The sequence below is a fragment of the Paralichthys olivaceus genome, chromosome 4 (genome assembly GCF_024713975.1).
Source record: "Paralichthys olivaceus isolate ysfri-2021 chromosome 4, ASM2471397v2, whole genome shotgun sequence".
NCBI lineage: Eukaryota > Metazoa > Chordata > Actinopteri > Pleuronectiformes > Paralichthyidae > Paralichthys > Paralichthys olivaceus.
This window is the reverse complement of record NC_091096.1, coordinates 9,551,979-9,575,419: the sequence shown is the minus strand read 5'-3', so window position 1 is coordinate 9,575,419 and position 23,441 is coordinate 9,551,979. Positions and strand designations below refer to the sequence as shown.

Below are 23,441 nucleotides of genomic sequence, written 5' to 3'. Positions count from 1 at the left end.
CACCCTCTCTGTCTCCCCTCAATACTTTGTCTCATAAATGTTTGTTTGCCCCACACAGGCTCACAAACTGCTCCAGGAAGACGGAGTTGAATGACGAGCAGTAAACTAGACAAGAGGCTGAATTCACAAGGGAGGAGATTTCCCAATAGAGGGAAATCATATCAAATAATTGAATAAAACAAGCACATATGAGATACACACATGTCGTCTATACTCACCAAAATGGTGACAACGCGTAGCACCACTCCTCTCATGTTATTTTCCAATTTCCTGTCCGTCAGCGTGCCGTTCAAGCCGTGGACTGGGTCCCACATTGCCAGCTGCAGGATACACAGAGACATGAACGTTAGTTTCACATGTTGGACACCAGGTTCAAGTATGTGTGTGGGATCAGAAAGAAATAATAATGATAACAACTTTTTATTTGTGTAGAACTTTTTAAGTAACTCAAAGATACTTTACATTAATTTTAAGAGAAAGTGCAACTTGACATTATTAGACATTAAAGCAGTTCCAAAGAGCCGAGTTTCGAGGAGACATTTCAAAGTGGACAGGTCGGTGCAGTCAAAACATAAAAAACACATCATCGCTTCTGGAACGAAGTCAGAAAAGAAATGTGATGCATGTTTGCTTTAAAGAAAAACAGAAGAAAAGAGATGAAACAAGACACTCAGAGGATTCAAGAACAATAACCGGAGAACTGCAAAGAATAATCAACAACTTTCTTTTATTTCCCCCTTCTGTATTTACAGTTTTGGACATTTTATTTTTCTGAATACACCAAGGCTCATTCCTGGTGCACTGTGTACTGTTAAAGATGAAGAAAATGATGGTGGTTTTATTTAAAGGTGTTTTAGGATTCTGACCCAGCCTTCTATGTCTATCAAATTGCAACATAAACTTTTCCCTGGGTCCGCATTATTTGAGTCCCTATAGCCGTATTTTCTTCATCTGCGTGCTGCCTTCTGCTTTCAATAACATATTGTTCTTAGCTTCAAAGATCAAACTACCCTGGATTCCCTGACGAGAGAGGAAAAGTAAGGGGCAAAAAAAAGAAGTGATTTAGCTGTCTGCTAACCAAAATTTGCACAGCTTGACTTGCGCAAATAGGAAAACAAAAACACACCGGAGAAGCAGAGCAAGCAGCAGAGGTAAAACATGCGGTGATCCATACTTCTAAGGATTAAAGTGACCGTCAAATGTTCAGTTCTGTCAATTGGGATCAATTCCCAATGGAGATCAATACTTACAGTAAGGCTGTAGTTTCTTTTTTTTATATATATAATCTAATACAAGACAGGCTATCTCACTAAAATTACTTTCCTTGGTGTTGTGAAGAGAAAGTCTTGCATTAGACTTGTAGTTATATACCATAGTGTGGTCATTGTGTTGCAATGGGAAACGTTTAGAGAGTAAAACTATACTTGCTTTTACCCCTTTTCACATATCCATAGAAATGCAACTTAGGTTATGTGACCTCTCTATAAGTAAATGCAGGGCCTTTATACAGGTATGTGACACCGGGGTATTATTTTCCTTTATAGGCCATTCTCAGCCACTTATCTACTTTGCCAGATTACACCACTTCTCAAGTCCTTGCAGGAATATAGAGGCAGTTTAATTGTCATCTCTCTGACTGTTCTTTTACATTTTTTGCACCACTTGGGATGTCAAACATTAGAACTTCACAAGGCCTATAATTACAAAAAGATCACTGACTTGCACATTATTCTCAACATGCTTCCACCTTCAACCTGCACTAAGGTCTCATGAGCCAGATCCAGTAAAGAACACGGGCGAGGATGTACAAGGAGTTTCACTTTCTCATCGCTGCAATACAGAATTATTCTAATTATCATTACAAAATTACTGTAGCTTCAAATAGTGGAATTTACTGATAAGATGCCTGTGTGGCTGCATTTATATAACTCACACAGCCAGGTGCAACAGACTGCACTTCATGTTATCCTTGTTTGCAGCCTGGAGGGGGAGATGTGGAGCTAGAGTACAAGTCTGATGCGTCTGTCCCACACACATCAAAAATCTGTATCCCCTTATTTTTGTTCTTTCTCCATTTTGTATGCAGAAAACAGAGGCATTTGTAATTTTCTGTTTCGCTGTGGATGAGCCAACTTACTTTTTATGGCACAAAAAAACTAGTGCTGTGTAATTCTTCGGGCAACAATCCCAATGTCAACACAGCCCTTGATCATAGTGTGTGAATGTGTTTGTAAGTATGCGCATATATGTTGCCTGTAACCGTTCCCTGCTATCTCAGTGAATATGTGCAGTGTGTGTTAACACGAATGGGTGAGGGGCTGCATGTGAAGTCAAAAAGATACAAATGGATCAAAAACAGGAGACGGAGAGGACACACATGAGAGGGCAAGAGAGAGAGGCACTCGGAGAGCGGGGAAGAGATGCAGGAGATGGGGAGCATATGGCAGACAACAAGATACTGGTACATGGTGAGCAGAGATGATGAGAGACTTGTAAAAGATAAATTCACAGCGCAGTAGTACTCTAAGTGCTTGTAGAAACATGACCGTGTATAATCTGTAAAACATCAGCTGTGAAGCCACATGCCACCATAAGAGACCAATGGCACAGAGGGACATCCACTTCCCTTTCACACCTGAGCACGCCTCCAGGAAATCCAGAAAACGGCGCATGTACAGTAACTCAAAACAACATTAAAATTGAAATGGCTATGTTGTTGTAGACTGAGTAAAACATGCAGCAGATGATGCAACTTAAATACACTTTTGTTATGTTATGTTTTATGATCATCACTTGTGTATTTATAGAGCTGACAGTTTTCCTTATGTAGCATTAGAGGTGTGAATGTCAACACTGGCATGGTGTTGATTTTCACAATGACATAGAGACATGACCTTACAAGGAAACTCACACCCACAGTGTTTCTTTGAGGTGCTATAGACTGTGAAACAAGACAATGAATAATGTAAAGATTTAGTAATTAACATTTTGCTGTGCCCTTAAACGAAGGTGGACGTGTTGCATCTCACACAGTGTTTAACCATCAGCCAATAAGATGAGAAGAGACACACCAATCAACATCACAGAGCAATACACTACCCCGGAGGGCCGATCAATCAGGACCAGACTGGTCATGTGACTTCACTCCATCCACACTTACACTACAGACCACATGCACATTATGCCTTAAAGATACATCTAATGCTACTCTTCGTCTCGCACCATGAATTAAATATTATATATAGTGTAATTTGAATGATGTGGTTCAGTGGCCAAATGAGTCACTTCCAGTCACTGCATAGGCTCTCACAGAGAAGGGTTGGTGTTCATTTCAGGTCTGCTCGCCTATAACGATAACTGTGCACTTGACGTTTGAACCTGCACAGAAAGTGATATCTGATGAGTTCATGTCGAATTCTGCCAGCTGAGGGTAGAGGACGGTAAAGACGCTACGGATGTTTTAACGGGCCAAAGATGCGGGCAGGTTTCATCCAATCCTGCAAATGGTGAGTCTGACGGTGACAGACAGCCTATGTGTTTGTGTAAAAATTTCTCATCATTATGTGATGGGACAAATTTCCTCATGGTGCACTGCCACAGTATAAGTAATCAACTGGAAACACTGCAGTGATGTCATGAGGAGGTCTGTATGAAAGGAATATTGCAATATAAAAAATTCAGCATCTGGGTAAACAGAATGGACATGTTATGCCTCACCCCTCCAATGCTTTTCATCGTATCATATTGTGAAGACCAGTGCGCACTGTTGAAGTAGGTATGCATTGGCATATCTCTGCAATGAATGTGGTGAATAAAATGCTATTACTGATAGGGATGATGAGTTGCAGAGGGCGTGCAGTGTAGACACCAGCCGTACTATCAGCTATTATTATCCAGCATTTTGATATATGACCCCGTCACTGAATGTATGTTTTGGATTCTGCTTTAATTAGTCACTGCATTAATTTCACATAGAAAATATTACTCTTACACGTCTGTCCATGATAGACTACTGTACTGTACTCTATATTGATTTAATTTGTTGATCACCACTTTACAACCACTTCACCCGCATTTCTCTTTCTTGTGTTACACTCCTTAACACTGGCTGGCAATCAAGATCTTTGATGTGTCACACACTAATAATTCCCAGCTAACAGTGAAAATTTGGGTTGCAAAGTTTTTTTAAATTGGTTGCACTGGTGTGCCTAAATGTATCATTTAGTTACACCCCAAATTTTTCATTGTGCCTTTTGGCACAGCAGTAATATACCATTATACCTTTTCTTAACAGCTCCCCTATGGATTGGTAATTTTGTTTACAAGGGCTGGGTTTGATTCCATATCACAGAATGAAAGCTGTTAACAGACCAAGGAAACCTCTAACTTGCAGTCTCAAGCATATTAAGGTAGGCCCTTCATGAGTGTTGGTCATTAGCATTAAAGTGTAAAGTGAGCACAGGTGAGTTTTACAGCTTTGGTCCATAGTAGAAACAGTTTACACACTTTCTGTTTCTACTGTCCTACATGGGCTGCCCTGCCTCGCACTCTGTCAAATACAGAGAAACACCAGCTAAATGTTTGGCGCACAAGGAAGATTTCACACTTCACAGACCTAAATGGTCACTCTCTGGAACCCTGTAGTATTATAGTAGTATTGCAATAATAATATTGTACATTTCTCACAAAATCCCACGACACATCTGGACTTGCCTCGCCGACCATTTGGGAACTGCTGCTATCAATATAGTGTAAACTTTTCAGACTAATTAACAAATTGTAGATAGTTTATTTTAATCATTTCCAAGTATAGAGAATGAATGAGAATGAGAAAGAGACAGAGGAGAGTAAGTCAGAACAAAATAAAAGTACCTGTATTACAGCAAAACTGACTGTGCTACATTATCTGAATATCAATACCTCCACTCTATATTTATAATATTGTGACTTTCATTTAACAGGAGAGTGTGGAGGCAGCTTTCCGTGTGTGTGTGTGTGTGAGTCAGAGGCTGCTAGAGTGGCCCATTGCCTCTGCTTATCTCCACGGCTCCAGATAAGGGCTCATTTCCCCCCAACAGCATGAAATAAATGTGCATATGTGGGTGTGGGCGTGTTTGTGCATGTTAAGTGAATGACCCACTGTGTGTAGATCGTTACTTTGTAGACTCTGACTTCAAAACACTTCCATTAGCATCCCACAATGCCTTTCAGTCTATGCATCTACCACTGTCACGATTGTCTGCACTCTTTCTGTAAGACTCTACATGTCTCTCATTTTACCTTTTCAATGTATTTACCTAAATCAGATTCACATGCATTATTATCTTGTTTTGAATGCACACGCACACACACACACACACACACACACACACACACACACACACACACACACACACACACACACACACACACACACACACACACACACCTCTTAGCCAAGATCTCGCCCCATTAGTTAGATTAATCAACATTGTGTCAGATGATATTGAGACATGAGTACCTTGAATTTGCTAAAACTAGTAACATCCTTATCAGTCACTGTTATTATAAAGTCATCATCATCTCTTTGATAGATATGTTGTGACATTTGATTTAAATATATTTTTATAGGTTTGTTCAAATGCATGTAGCTAAATGCAAATTGTTGATTAGCAAATTAAGCTAACTAACGCTAAGTTGATTAATTTCATCAGCTGCAGCAAATGATATTCAAGTCATTCTTACCTTGATTTTGAAAATTCAAATACTGCACAGCTATAAGAAGCAAAATTGGAGTTATTTATTTTCATCTTGTGGCTGCCAACCAGTGAGCAGAAATTTGTTTTGTGTAACTGACATGTCAAATTAAATTAGTTACTTAAACACTTGTCTTCTGTTGCTGGTTTCTATATTAAAATGCATCAACCATTGACTGTATACAAAGATGGACGGCATTACAGCCGCTCAGTCATCTTGATTGCCCCTGATGGATGCATTGCTGCAGTGTAGGTCATAAACCGTGTTTCCTCCATGTTAGTCAATGGGACATGCGCTAAAATAAAAAGTCAATAATTCTCAAAGATGGTTCCCATCATTTTAGGTTCTAATCACACTGATGTAGTGTTCATTGTCCAGGAAACTGTGAGCGATGGATGGGACCTCAATTTCGCGGCTCCACACAACGATCAAACTCTGGCTCCAAATTACGTCAAAAGCACAAAACGGCAGCAGCCGTATCCTGGATTAGTTTCATTTTTGTCCAAAAGGCAGTAGTGGTAAGATCGTCTCCAACTAATCTCACTGGTGCTTTAAAAGATTTGAACATTTTAATAAAATTTTTACAGCACATAATAAACAGACAATGCAATTCACTTATTGTTAGTTTGAGGAATTGATCAGTAAAAAAAAAAAAAAAAAAAAAAGTTCTCCCAAAGCTTGAATTCCACGAATATGAAAATCTGTGAAGCCATCAGGAAACGTGGGCATTAAAATGTTTACTATCGTTTGTGTTTGTTTATTGATGCCATTAAAATCATCATATCTAATGTGATGGCAATAAAGTGAAAAACAATACAACATGGAGCGTTGGTAAATTTGTAGCCTTAATGTTGCTCTAAGGGGGAATCAATGCTGCATCTGTAGAAACAAACAGATATTCAAGGAAACAATATGATATGAGTAAGTGTTGATTTATTCATATCACTCTCACTAGCAGCTGTTGTCATTTTGCAGAGGTGATAAGTGAGATTTTGTATATCTCACAGCAGGGCATTATGTTTTCTCATCATAGCTTGATGTTTCCTCTAGTCATTTGTTTTCGTCGACTTTTTTCCCCCCATGTTGTTTTTTTTTCTTCAGGGTACTCAGAATGGGAGCAATGGTTTGTACCTGTATTCTGTGGATAAAACTCAGTTGTTTTCTTCCAAACCAAGTGTGCTGTGTTAATGTGGCATAAGAGATTACATGTACAGAGGTGTGGTGCATGTTGTACTATCGTGTACATCTTGTGCATGCACCTGTTAATTTACTTATATATCCATATACATTTATGAGGTGTCAATGAACGCACAGTACCTTCATCGCATACCTGCTATGGCTAAAGTACATGTATATGTGTACTTTGGCAGGCTCTAGCACATACAATAACAGCACACTTCACCTTATCTTTTTAAAGATATCCAGGTGTTTGAATGCGTACATGTGCAGGTCAAATTTGTGTTGCTACATTTGCTGCAGTTTTTTTCTTAAATTTTTAAACCTAACCCATAATTTTGAACATCGAGTAATTCCATAGTAGTTTCACAGTGGGCGTTACGACCCTAGCTAATAGAGGGAAAGGGAAGTAAATACATCAGTTGGAATTGGTTGAAATTAAGGTCATTTATTTACAGTTGAGTTCCAAATGAGGTTTCAAACTAATGAAATAAGACAAACAACAGAAATGAGGGCCTGCGAGCGTTGCTCAAACAACCAAAAATAAATATATTCAAAAGAGGTATCTAACCTAAAGCTAATGATGCTAACTGTGCTGATTTGATCTTCTTCCAAGTTAATTCAGCCGGACTCCCTGGAATTAAGTGCACCTACTGGTTTAGTGAGCAGTATTATCTTGTTTGCATTTCACCAAACCCCCAGATTTTGCTGAACATGGATTAAAACAGAAAATCTGAAACTATGAGCTTATTTGATCATCTGCTATACTGAAAATTACAAAGAAATGTGAGATCTACTCACCAACACATAATAGAATGAACAAACTTGATATAGGGCCCTAACCCTGTTAATTTAGTGACAACCGGTAGCAGGATGCCTTCATCACTTTGTGTTATGCCTGTTTCCATTGTCAACCTATGTAAATTGTTACCTCATGTTCGGAGGTGTGATCAGATCTTACAGGTATGGTCAAATCTAACGGTTCAGTACCTCATACTCAGTCACTTTAAGGGATGTGTAACCACACATATTTAAAAGTAATTGGATTTTGAAAGAGTGCTGTGTAGGGGCCAGTGGAGTCATTTACTGCTACAACACTCTGCAGACCTCATCCACCACATCACAACAGACACACAATCAAACAGCCTGTAAGTATCGTCTGGTTTAAATGGCATTGCACAGTCACTGAGGGGTTTTTTGGGCCTCGTGAATTTCCCACTTTCACTTTCTCTCTCGGTGGCACATAAAAGCACACTGTGCAACAATCTGTGGCTTTTGGTTGGGATTGTCACATGTGAATAGTCGGCGATCACAAACACAAATCGATGCCAGGTGACATTTTTAAGCAAAAGAGCTTGAAACAGTGTATTGTGTTCTGAAAGCGATTAGAAGCTGCGACAAAATCAATATGCACAGGAAGTTGCAAAAAGTAAAACCATCAGAAAAAATATTAAGAGAAAAGTTCAACCCTACACTGCCTAAAATTGCTTCTGGTTGACAAAGATCAACTCCCCATCACCTGGGCTATTTCTGTATCAGCTGCTGCATTTCTTCTGCCCCAAATCATGAGCTCTACCAGTGAAGGGAGATATTTGATTTTGGGCTGTGTAATGCAGTGCAATATTGAATTGTTTGTGTAGAATACTCATATGTCCTTGCAGTTTATCTTGCTCTCCACCGACAGCTAAGAAAAATAGAATGTTTTTTTCATCTGTCTATTTCTAAACCATCTCTTTTCCCCATGCTAACCTTGTTTCATCTGCCAAACACTGGTGTGTCGCTTCCAGCCTCTGTCGCTGTGTCACACTCGCTCTGTTGTCTTTGCCAGGCACTCACGTCTGCCACTGCAGTAAAGAGACAGTAGCCGGGCACGAACGCAGACAAGCTGCTGAGCAGTTTTTCCTGCTCTCGTCTACCGCTCCCTCCTCCAGCGTCCCCCCACACTCCTCCCCTCTTTCTCCCCTGTTGGTGAGCAACATGTGTGTCGGTGGTGTCTCCAAACAGCTTGCACACCAAGCCTTCCTTCTGTCCTCTCCTCCCTCCATCGATCTTTCCTTCAATCCCTTTCCCAGTTTTTTTCAGCCCACAGACCCTTCCCTCCATCTCTCCCTCTGTGTCTTCACTCTCTTGGAGTCTGTCATCTAACATAGAGGGGACAGCTTGTTGCAGCATGCAGGCCGTGCTGCACTAATATCAGTGCTCTGCACCAACGGCTGCCGGATCTCACCCTTATAGTCTGTGTGCCCATCCACTCTGCTCTCTCAGAGAAAAGTAGTTCCTTTCCAAGCACGTACTCATGTCATATTGACATATTGAAGTCTCATATTTGTGTCTTCAGAGCTCATTCATAGAGATGTAATATCTAACTGAATATGCATTTTAATACTTGGATGAAAACAGTAGAGAGATGGCAGAGGGAAATGTTCAGTGTACCTCACCTCACACAGTTAGCTGAGGGGAACTTAAAACTAAATTCATTAGCAAAACTGGATGTAAAACAATCTACAGTCTGAGATAACACTGTGATAATCAGTGAACAAGAAAAAACTCTAAAATCTACAGAACCAATGATCCAACCTGCCGCCTCTTTAGCTTTGCCACTAATTATTGTAGAATGGGTGTTTGACGACAACCGTGGGTATATTTCATTCCAGTTCTGAACAGTTTTCACCTCCAGAAAATCACCCTGGGTGCTGTTACTGTCATTCAATCATTTAACTGCATTTGGAGGAGCTCCACAAGGAAATATCAGAGGGAATAATAGATGAAGGTTTGCTGGGAAAGAGCCTCGCTTTACAGTAATGCTCATGTTTTACAGCTCTGATGGACCGGCCTATTAGAAAGTAAAAATGGGCTGCACGTGTACTGTTATGAGGGTCTTGACATGTGTTTGACCTGTAACAAGCCTGTGTTAAACTGCACAAGATGCTCACTGTGTATGTGGATGCAATCTAAAAAGAGTCTTACTGAAACAAAGTGTACTTTACTTTCTTTAATATTCATCTTTTCTCTGGGGAAAAAATGACACGATTCAAACATTCATTCAAGTACTGATAGAGATTGGATTGTAGAGTCTATTCTGCTATAAATTTAAAATATTATCGTCTTTTTATACCTGAAATAACTTATGGTCATGGTCATTACGTTGAGATGCTTCACAAATGACAAGTCTAAATTATTTTTTGTGTCCAATGTTAATTTATGAAGATTTCTTTTGTTTACTTGACATCTAGTTTACAACAAATAAACATCTGTCTGCAAATTCATGACGCAATACTTAGAACATGATGAATTTATTGTTTTGACAGCCTGAACATTTCATATTTTCTTCACTATATTTTACAAAAAAAGGTCTGACAGCAGGAGAGAGTGACTTGAGATGTTTTTCCTGCACTGAACATCCAGCTTACACAGCACCTACACTGCCAGAAAAGATCATTACAAAACTCTGGACATGCAGGACGAGTCAGCTCATTAGAACGCAAGAGAAGATTCCTGGGAAGCTTCACTGATTATCACCTCCTTACTGAATGAAGATGGTTTAATCAGTGTGTTCACCAATTGTTCCATTTGATTGTGAAAAATTAAAATCTGCTGAATTTTGCTTCTAACATGTCCTGCAACCTAAATGGGCTATAGTGTGTTTGCTTCTTTGGATATAGGAGCCATCCAGCAGTGTGACATCACCTGGTTAAGAGGGCTTATGAAATTCAAATGTGAGATGTACATGAGATATTGGAATAGTCGCAACACTACCCTGTAACACAAATCTGTAACTATATACAAAATCATGTGTAGGTCAGGGTTAGATAACCATATATATTATGAATAATAACCTTCACAGAGGATATTGTTTTTGTCTATGTTTCTTTGTCTGTCTGTTACCTTGCATGATTATGCAAAAACTACTGGGCAGATTACTATGAAACTTGTGGAAAAGAACCCATTAAATTTTGGCAAGGGTCTGGGAATTTATTAGTTTTTTAATTTCTTTAACATTGCCATATTTTAGTTTCTTCTAAAAAGAATAATTCATGGCTCTTGATGAAAACAATCAGATATTTTTAGAGGACTGATATTTATGAGTGTATGCAATTTGTTGCAGAACCAAATAAAAATCCAGATCTTGTTTCATAAGGGAACTGTTGGGCCTTGGCAGAGACGTGCTTTCTCTTGAGTGTCATTCTAGTTGTCATTTGGTTGTGTCACTAATGTGTGACATTCTTTGGTGTTTTAACTAAGTCTGAAATGATCAACAGTCCAAACCAGGTTGCCAGATAACCGAGAGGGACACATGTTTTATGTTATTTGTCCACATGAAGAAGACAAGTCCCATAATGTGACTGTGTAAATAAAGTAAGGTCACCACAACATGGGAGGTTTTTTTTAGGGTTAGGGTTAGACATTTAGTTTGGATGGTTAAGGTTAGGGCAGTGGTTCTCAAACGTTTTCTGACACGCCCCCCCTTTGGAGGAAGAAAAATCTATTTCAAGTAGTAGTTTCAATGTGTGCTTCTGTGTGTGTGTGTTTGTGTGTGTGTGTGTGTAGGCCTGAATGCAAACTTTCAGCATAAGTGTGCTTTTATATACCAAACTTTAAATGAGTGGGTGACTTCATAATTAAACTGCATTATCATTTAATTAGTTTTGTATCCTTTGTTAATTGAATAAGAAAGAAATGTTTGAACAATTACTGGCTCAGTAAATAAAAACATACAAATGCAATCAAGTTGCCATACCATCTCTTTAGCATCAGTTTACCTCTGTGTCTGAAATATGATTTGCAAATAAGAATACATTTGTTTTTGGAAACCTAAGTGAACCGAGGTCACCTCATCAGAGAGGAACACATTACAAATGAATGATTAGGTGCACATTATTTTTGTTTTCTTAAATGGGAATTGACTACAAAGAGAACAAGAATGTGGCAGATAGAAACTACAGGAGATATAGAGAGCAGGCAGAGAAAGCAAAAAAATTAGAGCTGTGTCATAAAAAATATGTCTTCCATCGCTGCCCAAAGGAAAATGAAGAGATGTAAAGGTATGACCTGTTTTCATGGAAAGTTATTTGATGGAGTGAACAGGAGGATAGGTTATCAACTTTATTCGTCTGTTGTCTCTTTCACCCTCTCTTCCATCTCAAATTCCCCATCTTTCTAGTATTTGTGCTAAATGCAGGCAGGCTTACTTCTCTAAGTCTTCAGGCATCTCTGCTCTCTCTTCCACACACATGCAGGAAGATATAGCTACCTTACACGTGTAGTGGTGTGATCATATTTAAACATGTGGCTTGATTAGCAAGACTTCACACATACGGCATGCAGGGAGCAACAGCACTGAAAAAAATATGCAAACCTACATGTGTGCTATGCCTCCGAACATGAACACACACACAAACACACATACATATATTGTGTAAAGCATATACTCTTGTACTTCTATCTTAATGATGACAATCATCGGCATAATACCCCCTTGCCCTAATTTTAAACATCACAATTAACTTCTTAACCATAAAATTGCAAGCCTGTGCACCTTGTACCGCTCATTTAGAGTGTTGAGTTGTGTGAAGCCCCTACCCAAGTGCTTTGTTTCAACCTCAACCTAACTCTAACGTCACCTCAATTCTAACCTTAAAGCAGCCCTTTGAAAAAAGTGAGGACAGGACAAAATGTCCTGAGTCTATACTCAAAATGGTCCTCACAAAGACATAAATACAAGTAAGCACAGACTCTCACAGGCTGACATAAAGATGCATTTACAGATGAAGAAGTGATTCCAGAGGGACTGTTAAGTGAAGTTAGCAGGAATAATCTGAAGTCATTAAATACCACTGAGTTATAAATAATGCATGTACATACATAGAGTTAGAAATTATACATGTGTGCATGTACTGTGTGTGGTGAGATATAATAATGGAATGAAATGTAAAATTTGCCTTTGAATTATGGTCTTAAGCCATCAGGGGGTTGACATGTTCAGCATGATTCTACTTTTGTTTGCATAACCTGTGTGAATCAAACGTGTGGGGGGGTTATTTTAGTGTTGTACATTAACACTAAAGCGCCATCAGGGGCTGGATTCATCACAGGTGATTCATGCAACAGTTTCAGAAAAAGCATGTATCTGGATCATCACTAAAACTTTGTGACTTACTACCTTAGAGAGGCAGAAACTCACTGGCATTTCTGTTTTATAAGTGAGACTGCACCGATCCACTTTTACTGTGTCGCCTTCCTCTTTTGAATTCTCTGTCGCTCTTTGGAAATGGGATAAAAAACATACAACAGCAAATGTATATAAAACCTGCACTACTCTTTCATCTAGACAAAACTGTGTTATTGCTAAGATACACTGAATATGTAGGAATATTATTTAATACATATTCAAGCAAACACCATGGGACACTGAGACTTCTGCAACCATTTCTTAGTTACAATACGTATTTAATCTACTGCTACAGAAGTATGGAGTGTATATTAAAAATGAAATGTGTAATCAGTGAAATTAGCATACTAATTCAATTTGCTTATAATAGGACAAGAGCAATCATCCCAACATTCACATCAACAGTGAATTCAAGAATGCAGTTAAAATTACTTGGTAGATTTCCTTTGATCAAATTACTGATAATTTTTGAGGCAAACACATTTTTTGTGTCTCTGTAACTTTAGTTTAATATCAGTCATAATATTCTGTTTGTTTGGTTGAAAAATTAAAAAAAGTTTCCTTTCATAGGAGACCAGGGTTATGATGACTGTAATCAGAAAGAAGTGCAATTCAGTCATTTTCAAGCTGGTGCAGAAAACTTGTGGGTGTTGGTTCAACTTGCTGCATAAAAACTCAATATCAATCAAAATGTGAGCGACTGCATTTAATCCTGAGGATCTATCTAAGGATTTATAGTTTGATTTCAGAGTTAATAAACCCAGTGGCCTTGAGAAAGTAGAAAATGACACTGAACAAATCAATACACAGATTGTGAGCAGTACTCAGGTAGTTAACCAGTGAGAAAGTCGGTCTGACAGTCAGTTCACTGAGAGAGCTGGTCAGTCACTCAGTAAACGTGCATTAGTTGACAGGTCCAGTAGACAGCCGACCGCTGCACATCACGGACTGTACCTCTGAGGAAACGGACACTGACATCTTCAGTCTGTTGGAGTGTGTGAGCGTGTGTCGCACGTGTGGACAGTTAGCCGCTGTTCTGCAGCCATTCCAGTCGAGAATAGGCTGACACCCTTGTCTTCTCAGCTTTCAAACACTCACACATATACACACACAAAAACACTTTCGGTGCTGTCACCCGTCAGTCTGATTCCCGTTGTTCACAGAGGGCCTGTCTCTGAGCCTGGTTACGTCCATAAGCAGTCATTTTGTTGCATTAACACGCCTCTTGACCTTTCCAGCTAACTGACACTTGTCTAGCGGGACGAGACGATAACACAGATAGAGAGGGTGTAGGCGAGACGTGGATAAAAAGATGGATGGATCATCGTGGGTGTGCAACAAAGAACGACCTTCACAACAGCAGACACATGCACAGATGCACTATGGGCTGAGGGTGAAAAAGGCGAGAGTCAAAAAGCCACTTAAAACAGTGTTTTCAACATCAGGAGGAAGCTAAGAGGAGTTAAAGTTGAACTAATGTGGTATAAAGGGGCAGATCCACCTTTTCACATTAAAATACGATTTAAATTAAATTCAGGACACATAATATTCTTCTCTTTGTTCTCACCCGTTCTTTGCCTAGGGCTTTCCTGCTCCAAAAAAAACGTATATATATTTTCAGGTGAATTGCTCTGGGAAGGGCAACTTTTACTCATTCAGAATATCAAATGTTGAAGCAGAAAAATGTTTAAAATAAGCCCTCTGTGACACTGATGAAAGTATGGGATGTAAAGTGGGTGCCTTAACACCCTTAAGCACCTGAACATTCAAACTCCCACAGTGAATTTCAAACCCTAAAACCTGACAAAGAGATTTTCAAGCTTGTATACATTTCCATATATACGCTGACTAATTTGACAGTTGCTTTAATCCAAAGTGACAACTGAGGGACGACACTTCAGCTTCAGTATAGGAGACCTTGAAGTAAATACTAAGTAATGCATTTGTTCAATAGGACAACCTAGGAAATCATGTTGAGAAATGCACAGCTTCTCAGGCATGTTTGGTGTTAGGGTGTAAAGTTAAAGGATCTACACAGTATGATGAGTGCTAGGTTTACCTGCGATGTGTCTTCTACTGACTGAAAAACCATGTTTTAATACTACAGGTAAGACTCAGGCAGTTTGGCATAGACCACAGCCTGTTATAAAGATGAACAATGCATCTTGACTTCCTTCCATCATTCAGAAATGAAGCCACATACGAAAGGTGCCATCTTGCATATTTAGAGCATAGCAGCCTGTTTTTTAATTATATTTTATCATCAAATTACTAATTTAAACACATTTCAAAGGTGCTGTATATGTAGGCACCCCGAGCTGTATGCTACAACCTGCTAATTATATTGAGACTGGGGAAAAAAGGGACAATGAAGAAGTTCTGAACCGGTGAATATTTGTAGATTGTGTTAAGTGAACACAAATGATCCTGCAGCCAAACTTGCAGGAGTAAGGTCTGAACACACCACCAGAGAATAGAAGGTGTTTTACTTTTAAAGTGCTGGACTTTGAGGACCACAGATAATTACTGAGTCCTATTCCGTTCAGGATCACACAATGTAATTAATGTTAGCGAAGGGTATTAATTGACTAATGTTGACGTTTTCAGTGTAAAACCGAAACCAGCATCTTTTTCTCACATTAACCAAAGTTAAGTTAAGTTAAGTCCCTTGACCCAACCATTAGGTTTTATCATGCTGCAACTGCTGTGAGCAGATTTCATGAGCGGAATATGTTGTCAGTCGATGTTTCACGGATACTTTACGTTCAGTAAATAAGCTTGATTATAATTTCTAGGTGAGGAGGTTCACTCATGAGCGTCAGCAGAAGATGCAGGAGGAGCACAAGGAAGTGCGTTCCTCCTCATCTTGCGTTATGTTGAGGGAGGCGACACATAACAGGATAAATCACAGGGAGGGCAGTTCAGGTAACTGCAGTAATAATTATAGACTGTATATAAAAGGCAATAAAAAGCAGAGATGTTAAGTAAACACACACCAGGTGATGGTGTGGGGAGTTCAGAGGGACTCAAGAGAATCTGAAATGGAGCAGTGTTGATGTTTGTGCAGTAATCTGTGTGTGTGCACTCATACTAGTATGTGTAAGACTGTGTGATATGTGCATTTCCTGTCTGTAAGGTCCACCAGTGTCCGTGACCATGTAAATATGTGTGTGTGTGCGTGTAAGAGGTGTGTGGGTGGGTGTGTGTATTCACGCTCTTGAGTATTTATGATCCACAGAGGCATGCCGTGCTAGGCAGACTTTGGCTGCTGTAATCCGAGGTTTACACGCTGTAATGCTGCTGAAAGCCTGCAGCCCTGGCTGGCAGAGAGGAAGACAGGGAGAGCATAAGAGAGGGAGAGGGGGGGGGAGGGAAGGAAGGACATGATAGAGGAGACATAGGACAGTAAAGGCTGTCATAGGAGACAGGGACTGATGAATGAAGGGAGGGAAAGGTGTATATGAAAAAATTGAGGGAGGAAAGGGTTTAAAAGCGATTGAGTTTAAGAAAATGGGGTTTTACGAATCCCATCAATACCATTCATAAAAATGTGATGGACAATGATTTCCGAAACAAAATTGACAAATAATTTTAAAGAATGATCGTAAAACAAAACACTTGCCTTAATACTATTCATCTTAAATGCATCTCTATAGACTTCTAAATACTGGTACATTGTGGCTGTATTTCTTTACTGTTTGATTTAAAAATGTGCTGACAATGCCCAATAATCAACATATGAAATTGCAATTTATTTCTACTTCTTTTCGTTCTAATTGTTTTTTATTTCATTGCATTTCAGGAGAGGTTAGTTTGCAAGAATGACTTTTTGAGCCCACACTCATCAAACACAGTGCTGGAAACCTCTGCTCTTTTTGTCTACATCTGTGTAAACCTTTGCTTCATTTTGTGTTTCAATATGACCACTCAGTTGGCAGGCACATTTGTTCAGTGTAACCATTTTCCCCATGCACATACAGAAAGACTCAGCTTGAAGCCTTGTTGGAAATTTTCATCTGCACAATGTTATCCTTATCTATTAGCCAAGTAATAACTAGTCATTTAATCAGTTATTTTGTGTACTCGTTTATATATAATTCATTAATTGAATTATTCATTAATATGTGTCATTTGGTATATTTTGCATACGCATGAATAAATGAAAATCATATTGGATCAAACATGAGCACAGAAGGTGGGGGGGAACAGACAATTGTCTTCTTCACATTCCTGCTCATGTTTGCAGAATGCAGACAATGTGATATAGTCATACATTTCAAAGACTTCAGTTTTCATTAATCAGACTAGAAATTCAGTTTGGAGTTTTCAAATATGTACAATTAGATTGTTTTTTTTTTTTAGTATTATAAAATGCTGACGTTTTGACTGGAAGGCTCAATAGAGAATGGGATAAACAGATGTAATGTTTTTCAAATGTAACCAGCATTAGTTTGGGCATGATCTGAAGCTGCAGAATTAGGACAAAGATAGACAGTCTGGAGGATGGATCACCCCACCCTGGTATAATTCAGTGGCCCAGTGAAAGCATGCACCTTAAGGGGCCAACGTAATGATAGAGAGAGAGAGAGAGAGAGAGAGTCAAGTACAGACTGAGATGACAGGAAAAGAGATGAGGAGAGAGGAAATGAAATGAGAGAGGGAGGGCTGACAAGAAGTAGAAGAGGGAGGAAAAGATGGATTGCATATCAAACCAATGCAAATCTGTTCCTCACACTGTAATCGCTTTAGTTTGCGTAACCACACACACACACACACACACACACACACACACACACACACACACACACACACAAATGCATGTATATCCTTCTTGCCCATGCTTGTTAAGCCTATGAGAAAATCTACTGTAGACGTGGTGATTCACTCACAGATTATTCTGTGATATGATTGTTTGGTATTCATTCCCCTGCTGCACTGAGATTCTCTGGGTTGTGATTTTGTGTGTGTGTGTCAGGGAAGAAGGACGACAAACTAGGGGCAGTTATTAAAAACGTAATAAAAGATGAAGAGAAATTAATTTCTCTATCTTCCAGAATTGAACACTGATAGATAAAGCAATATTGAAGAGAGATTTAGATTCAGTACCCTTTAGACCAAAAACACATTTTGATCAGTAGTTTGCCTACATTCAGTTCAATTTGATTTCTCTATCCTTTTAAGGGTTATAAGGATTATGTTATCCCTGCTTACACTGTGCAGAAGGCAAGGGAAACTACCAAGGACAACAATCCACTTCTGTGCTTTGAGACACGAAAGACATATCCACTTCCTCATCCCCTTATGTAAGGACAAGCTGCAGCTTTAATGAAGAGGAGGTGTTTAGTATGTTTGGACCATAACATAATGGGCGTTTTAAAAGAAAAGACGATTTTCCTCCCTAAGATGGTAAAGTGGCTCTAGGGGGTTAACAGCTGCCTGGGGAACTCTTATAATGGTAAGTGTATCTGTGATGGAAAAAAAATTTCAAACTGAAAATAAGGTCTTAGTAATTATAAGCGAAATAATTGGCTGGTGTTCTTAATAGCGCCGACACAATATTTACTGATTATTCAGTGGGAGAGTAAAGAAGCCACGATTGGCCTCGAGGGGCAGGATTACACCTCAGAACTAAAGTCATACAGCTGCTCTTTGTTCCTGTAACCCGCTCTTTAATGTGCTCCAGTGTCTCTGAGTGTCTGTATTTAAGAGAACAGTGAGGACTTTGTTTTGGCCTATGTGTTAGGGTTATGGATTTTGCATAGGCTTCATTTTAGGCATGGGTCAGTCATTGAATTGTTAAACGCAGCCACTGGCACGAACATAACTCGGTGTCTATGTTGTAGAGTTGTAGAGGATAGACAACAACTCAAGGCTTATGGGAAATTGCGTACGCTGTCTCTTGTGTGTGCTGAGAGAGCAGAGCTTTACTGCCAGTCACACAGGGTGCTCTTTCAGACAGGAGGAATATGTGCCTGGTGTTATAATTGAGTCAGGACAGGATGTTGAAATGAGGATCATGTGAGACTGATGTGCTGATGGCTTTCATCAATCTGCATAGCTCCTTCATCAGTTACATCATAGCGGCCAACTCCTCTTCTGCCAGTGCCAGCGGGAGTATTTGTCACAGATCCAGCGCAGATTTTTCTCTTTTCAAGAGAACGAGGAAAATGTATGGAGAATTTAACAAGTTCATGGTGAGGTAAGTTAATGTCAGGTATTGCTCTTCACCCACCAAGGAAATTATCCAGTTCACTACATGTTCACTGTGACACATTTAACTTTTTTTTACTCTTTATTTTGTTCTACCATTAAAAGGTTCAACATCAGGACTGATATGTCAAACGTGATTAGCGCTGAGATGTTTCTTCAATATTGCTTTACTTAATCTTCACAGTTCCACTCCCTTATTTGACTTTAACATGGGCATGACAAACTGCCTGTGAAATTTGGGTTTGATTGAAAAAATACTTCAGTCTTTATCTTTTTTGACATTGTACCTATATCTGTCTACATTTTCTCCATAACCTCTTGTCTGCCAGTGTGTATGTAGTTGTCCAGCTCCTTTGTGTTTTTTAGCTGGAGAGCTGTTTAAATTTCCCTTGCTTTACAGCTTTACCCCAAACTGAGATTTGGCCTGGTGGTGTCCTTTCCTGCAGAGAAGCAAGACCTTATGACAGACTCTTATGATTCACCAAACCTCTGCTTCTATTTTTTCTCCTTGCTATAGAAGCAACAATATTAACACATAAGGTTTTGGCTGCCTCAGCAACATTTTTCTTTTCCCTGCAGATGCTCACCATTTTGTCCTCTACTGATTTTATTATTCACCTCACTTAATCTCTTCCTTGTTCTGTAATCCTTGACCAATCTCTCTGCCCCTGAAACTCTCCTCTGCTGCCTCTCCACCGTTTCGGCCGAGATCCTCTCCCCTCTTCTCTCCCTGCTCTGGGTCAGCTGTCTGTTCCTATTCACAAAGCCAAGGTGTGTTCAACACGGGACACAACCTTGGTGTCAGATGGCTCGGCTCTCTCACTCTCATTTCTTTGCAACTGATCCCTGCCTCATTCTCTGCTGCCAGCTTAGTAGTGCTATGCTCATAACTAGGTCACTGGCAATTAGGTCTTCCCCCTTATCTTGCCTTCACATCCCTGATCCTGTCAATCCTTTCATTCATCCATCCGCTGGGTAGCCAAGATTAACCCAAGGACTGACGACCCACCTCATCTCCCTATCCCTCTTCTTCCCCCCTCTGTCCTTCCATCAGTCACATCATCTGTACTCATCCATCCATACATCTGTTTGACCTGACCAATAAAAACATTAGCTTGAAGGATTAAATATGGCTGCTTCTTTGTTTTTTCTCCACCCCTCTTGCATTCCTGTTTATATTTTGTATTTCATGTTGAATGCTGTTTGCACCGGGGATTAGAGGAAAACACTATTTCAATTCTCTGTATGTCCTGCACATATGGCATTAATGATAATAAAGTTGACTTGACTTGACTTGATTCTCCAATGCTCGCATCACTTAACACAGCTCTCAGACCAGCCCCCCACTACTCAAACCTCTACGCACCTGCCATGACATGCTGATTTAAGTTTCTCTGTCTACTGTAAATCGAAGTAATCATGGATTAATGTCATGTCATTGCACTGTACGAATATCATCTGTGATCGTAGTCTGAAAACTTGACTATTAACTTACAGAATTTACAAATGCATCATAAAATTGGAAAATGTTTTAACATTAAGGGGGTCTCCATATTACCCTCCATATTAACCTTAAAGGTTCTCCTTGTAATTCTTGTATTTTTTCTGCTTCTTTTAACCTTTTCCAAATAGCAAAATTGTGTTGGTCCAGATTTGGCCCTCACACTGCCACACTGTTATCCAGTACATTTACCATGTGGAATGATGGCAATTGGGCGGTTCTGTCCTGTTTGCCAGATAAGGGCCCCAAATGAACCCTCGCAGTACTGCATGTCAACCAAAGGTAGCCCAGATTTGTTTTGTGCTATTTGGCCATATTTACCATTTACATCCAGATCACACCTTGCGTAGAGCACGGCATGTTTGTCAAATAAGGCCCACATTTGTTTTAGGATATTTGGGACACATTTGCCATTTTACAAATAGACAATTTTAGGCTCCCATCCCTTTTATCCTTTTACCCTTGTGAGCTTATACATATTTGCAGGGCTTCCTCTTGTGAATGATTGATTCAGCGATTTGTGGTAGATGGAAGGTCACAAGCAAACATGAATGCGCACTGACCAGCTAACCGAACCAAGCAACCCTAACACAACACCCAAGAGAAGGGACAATTCACGTTTAATGCAATGTCTCATACTTCACACTGTGATACAGGATGGGGTTAGTGGCTGGCATCAGAGATCCATAATGTTGACTTCCTCAGCACTCCTGTGTGTGTTTCTTCTCAGGCGGGCAGTTTTATACGGACAGATGCACTTACATTATTTCTGAAATAGGTTGAAGCAGAATGAAAACTTTTTTAAGTGCACACATGATAACACTGATTTTCTTTCATCCGTTTTTTTTAAGTTCACTTTCTTTCATTCCCTGCGAGCCTGAGAGCTCTTACGGCACAACTCCAGACTTCTTTAAATGATAATATATGGCAGAACCTCATCACATCCATTCATCTACACAGCAGCAGCTTTTTTGTATAGATCTTTGTGCCTATGCCTGGTTTTGCTATGTCACAGCGTGGAATCTGTCTTGGTGGAGACATTAGACAGGATTCTGGGGGATATAAAACTTCTCCTGACGTGTCTTAACAAAAGAGGAAGCAGGCGAGTGGCTGCCGGGCGAGTGTTTGGTGTTACCCATACTATTTACACAACAGGTGGGTTTTTCTGGCACCACAGTGGATTTCCCAATAGGGTTTGTTTGACAGCAGGTAAAAATGCTGTCTCCTATTTCTCTGCATTTCCATATTTGTTTGCTTCATTTAGTTTTCCCCAAAAACCCGTCCCCCTTCCTTTCACCTCTCTATGATTTTTGATATCTCTCTTCGGTCTTATGTAAACAGACACCCGCACAGCAAAAAATATCCATATATGTAGCCACACTTAAGTTGATCCAAGGACACCAGAGGCTGTTTGTCAGCTTCAATTTGTGTCCAGTGTCCACTGTGCTGTGGTCACCAAGAATATAACATGCTGGTCAGTGCATGTGTGTTTGCTGGTGACTGACACAACCTTCCAGCCACAACAAATCGCTGACATCAATCAAGCACGAGAAGAAGCCCCGTAAGTACTCAAGTGTTCACAAGGGTAAAAGCCGTTGTTAGAGAGGTTAACAGAATTTTAATACTCCCGTCTCACTTCTGAGCAGAACAGTGTGAGAGATAAGACTAAGAGCAGAAAGGATCACTACAACCTTTTGGGAAATATGCTTGTTTGGAATCTGGCTGTGAGTTAAATGAGAAAATCAATATCAGTAAAATCTCTGAAGGTTCAGTAGTGACATTGGTCCATGCCAAAGCAGGAGAAACCCAGTATATCTTGATGCCCATGAATCTATAGGCTGCATGTGAATATTCAATGTCCAAGTCAGTTACTCTGGAACTTTTCCTGCCAGTCCCCAATGTCTGTAAAATGTGCAGCAAAAAATATGGATGGGTTGATCAAATGTCCAACATCTGACAAACACAAAACTTGAAGAATACAAATATCTGCTGTGCATCTAGAAGACACTGAGAAAGATGTAAACTTGGAAAAACAAGAGATTCTAGAGCTTTTGGTGATGTCCTGCAATGGTCCACTCAGATGCGATCCCTTACCTTAATGTTTTGGACATTTCCCTGTTGTTTTGAACTTGTCTTTCCTGCTGTATTATTCATATGTGAAAGTCAACGCCTGGAAAATATCCGAACCCAATTTTTTGTACAGTTCATGTCTAAACACGACATGGCAATAACATGCTATCAAGTAGCTATTTGCCCCAATGCCTTAGTGATATCAATCCATTTATCTATCCTTTGACAGAGGTTCCAATTAAAATAAATGTTTTGCATTGATAAATGAAAAACTAAGCTGAAGGGCTCTTGCACCCATAGTTGCTAGCAAACACCACAGCTAATGTAGGTGTTGCAGTGATATAGAAGTACTTCATTTAATGGCTACACGCTGTCTCCAAAAGCCCTGGTTTTATTGAAGTGAATGGGAAACTGTGCTTGTCATTTAAAGCCAATATTATTATATGGTGGCAATTTGTTCCATAAAAGTTATCTTTAATTGGCAGTTCCCCAAAAGTTAATTACTGGCTTTTTGGCTCTCATTTGCCCAACCACTACTCCACCTAGACTCTGCCCTGAATATTGATTTTTATGGCTCAC

At 39.6% G+C, this 23,441-nt stretch overlaps 1 protein-coding gene across 3 annotated transcripts in view; it reads right to left on the bottom strand.

Moving 5' to 3' along the window:
- The window catches only part of grid2 (glutamate receptor, ionotropic, delta 2), a 423,234-nt gene that overhangs the window by 95,750 nt on the left and 304,043 nt on the right, over nucleotides 1–23,441 (bottom strand). For all 3 annotated transcript variants that reach the window (XM_069523619.1, XM_069523620.1, XM_069523618.1), the window contains exon 9: nucleotides 219–320. In XM_069523619.1, coding sequence (XP_069379720.1) covers nucleotides 219–320 — 102 coding nt within the window. The remainder of the gene's footprint in view (nucleotides 1–218; nucleotides 321–23,441) is intronic.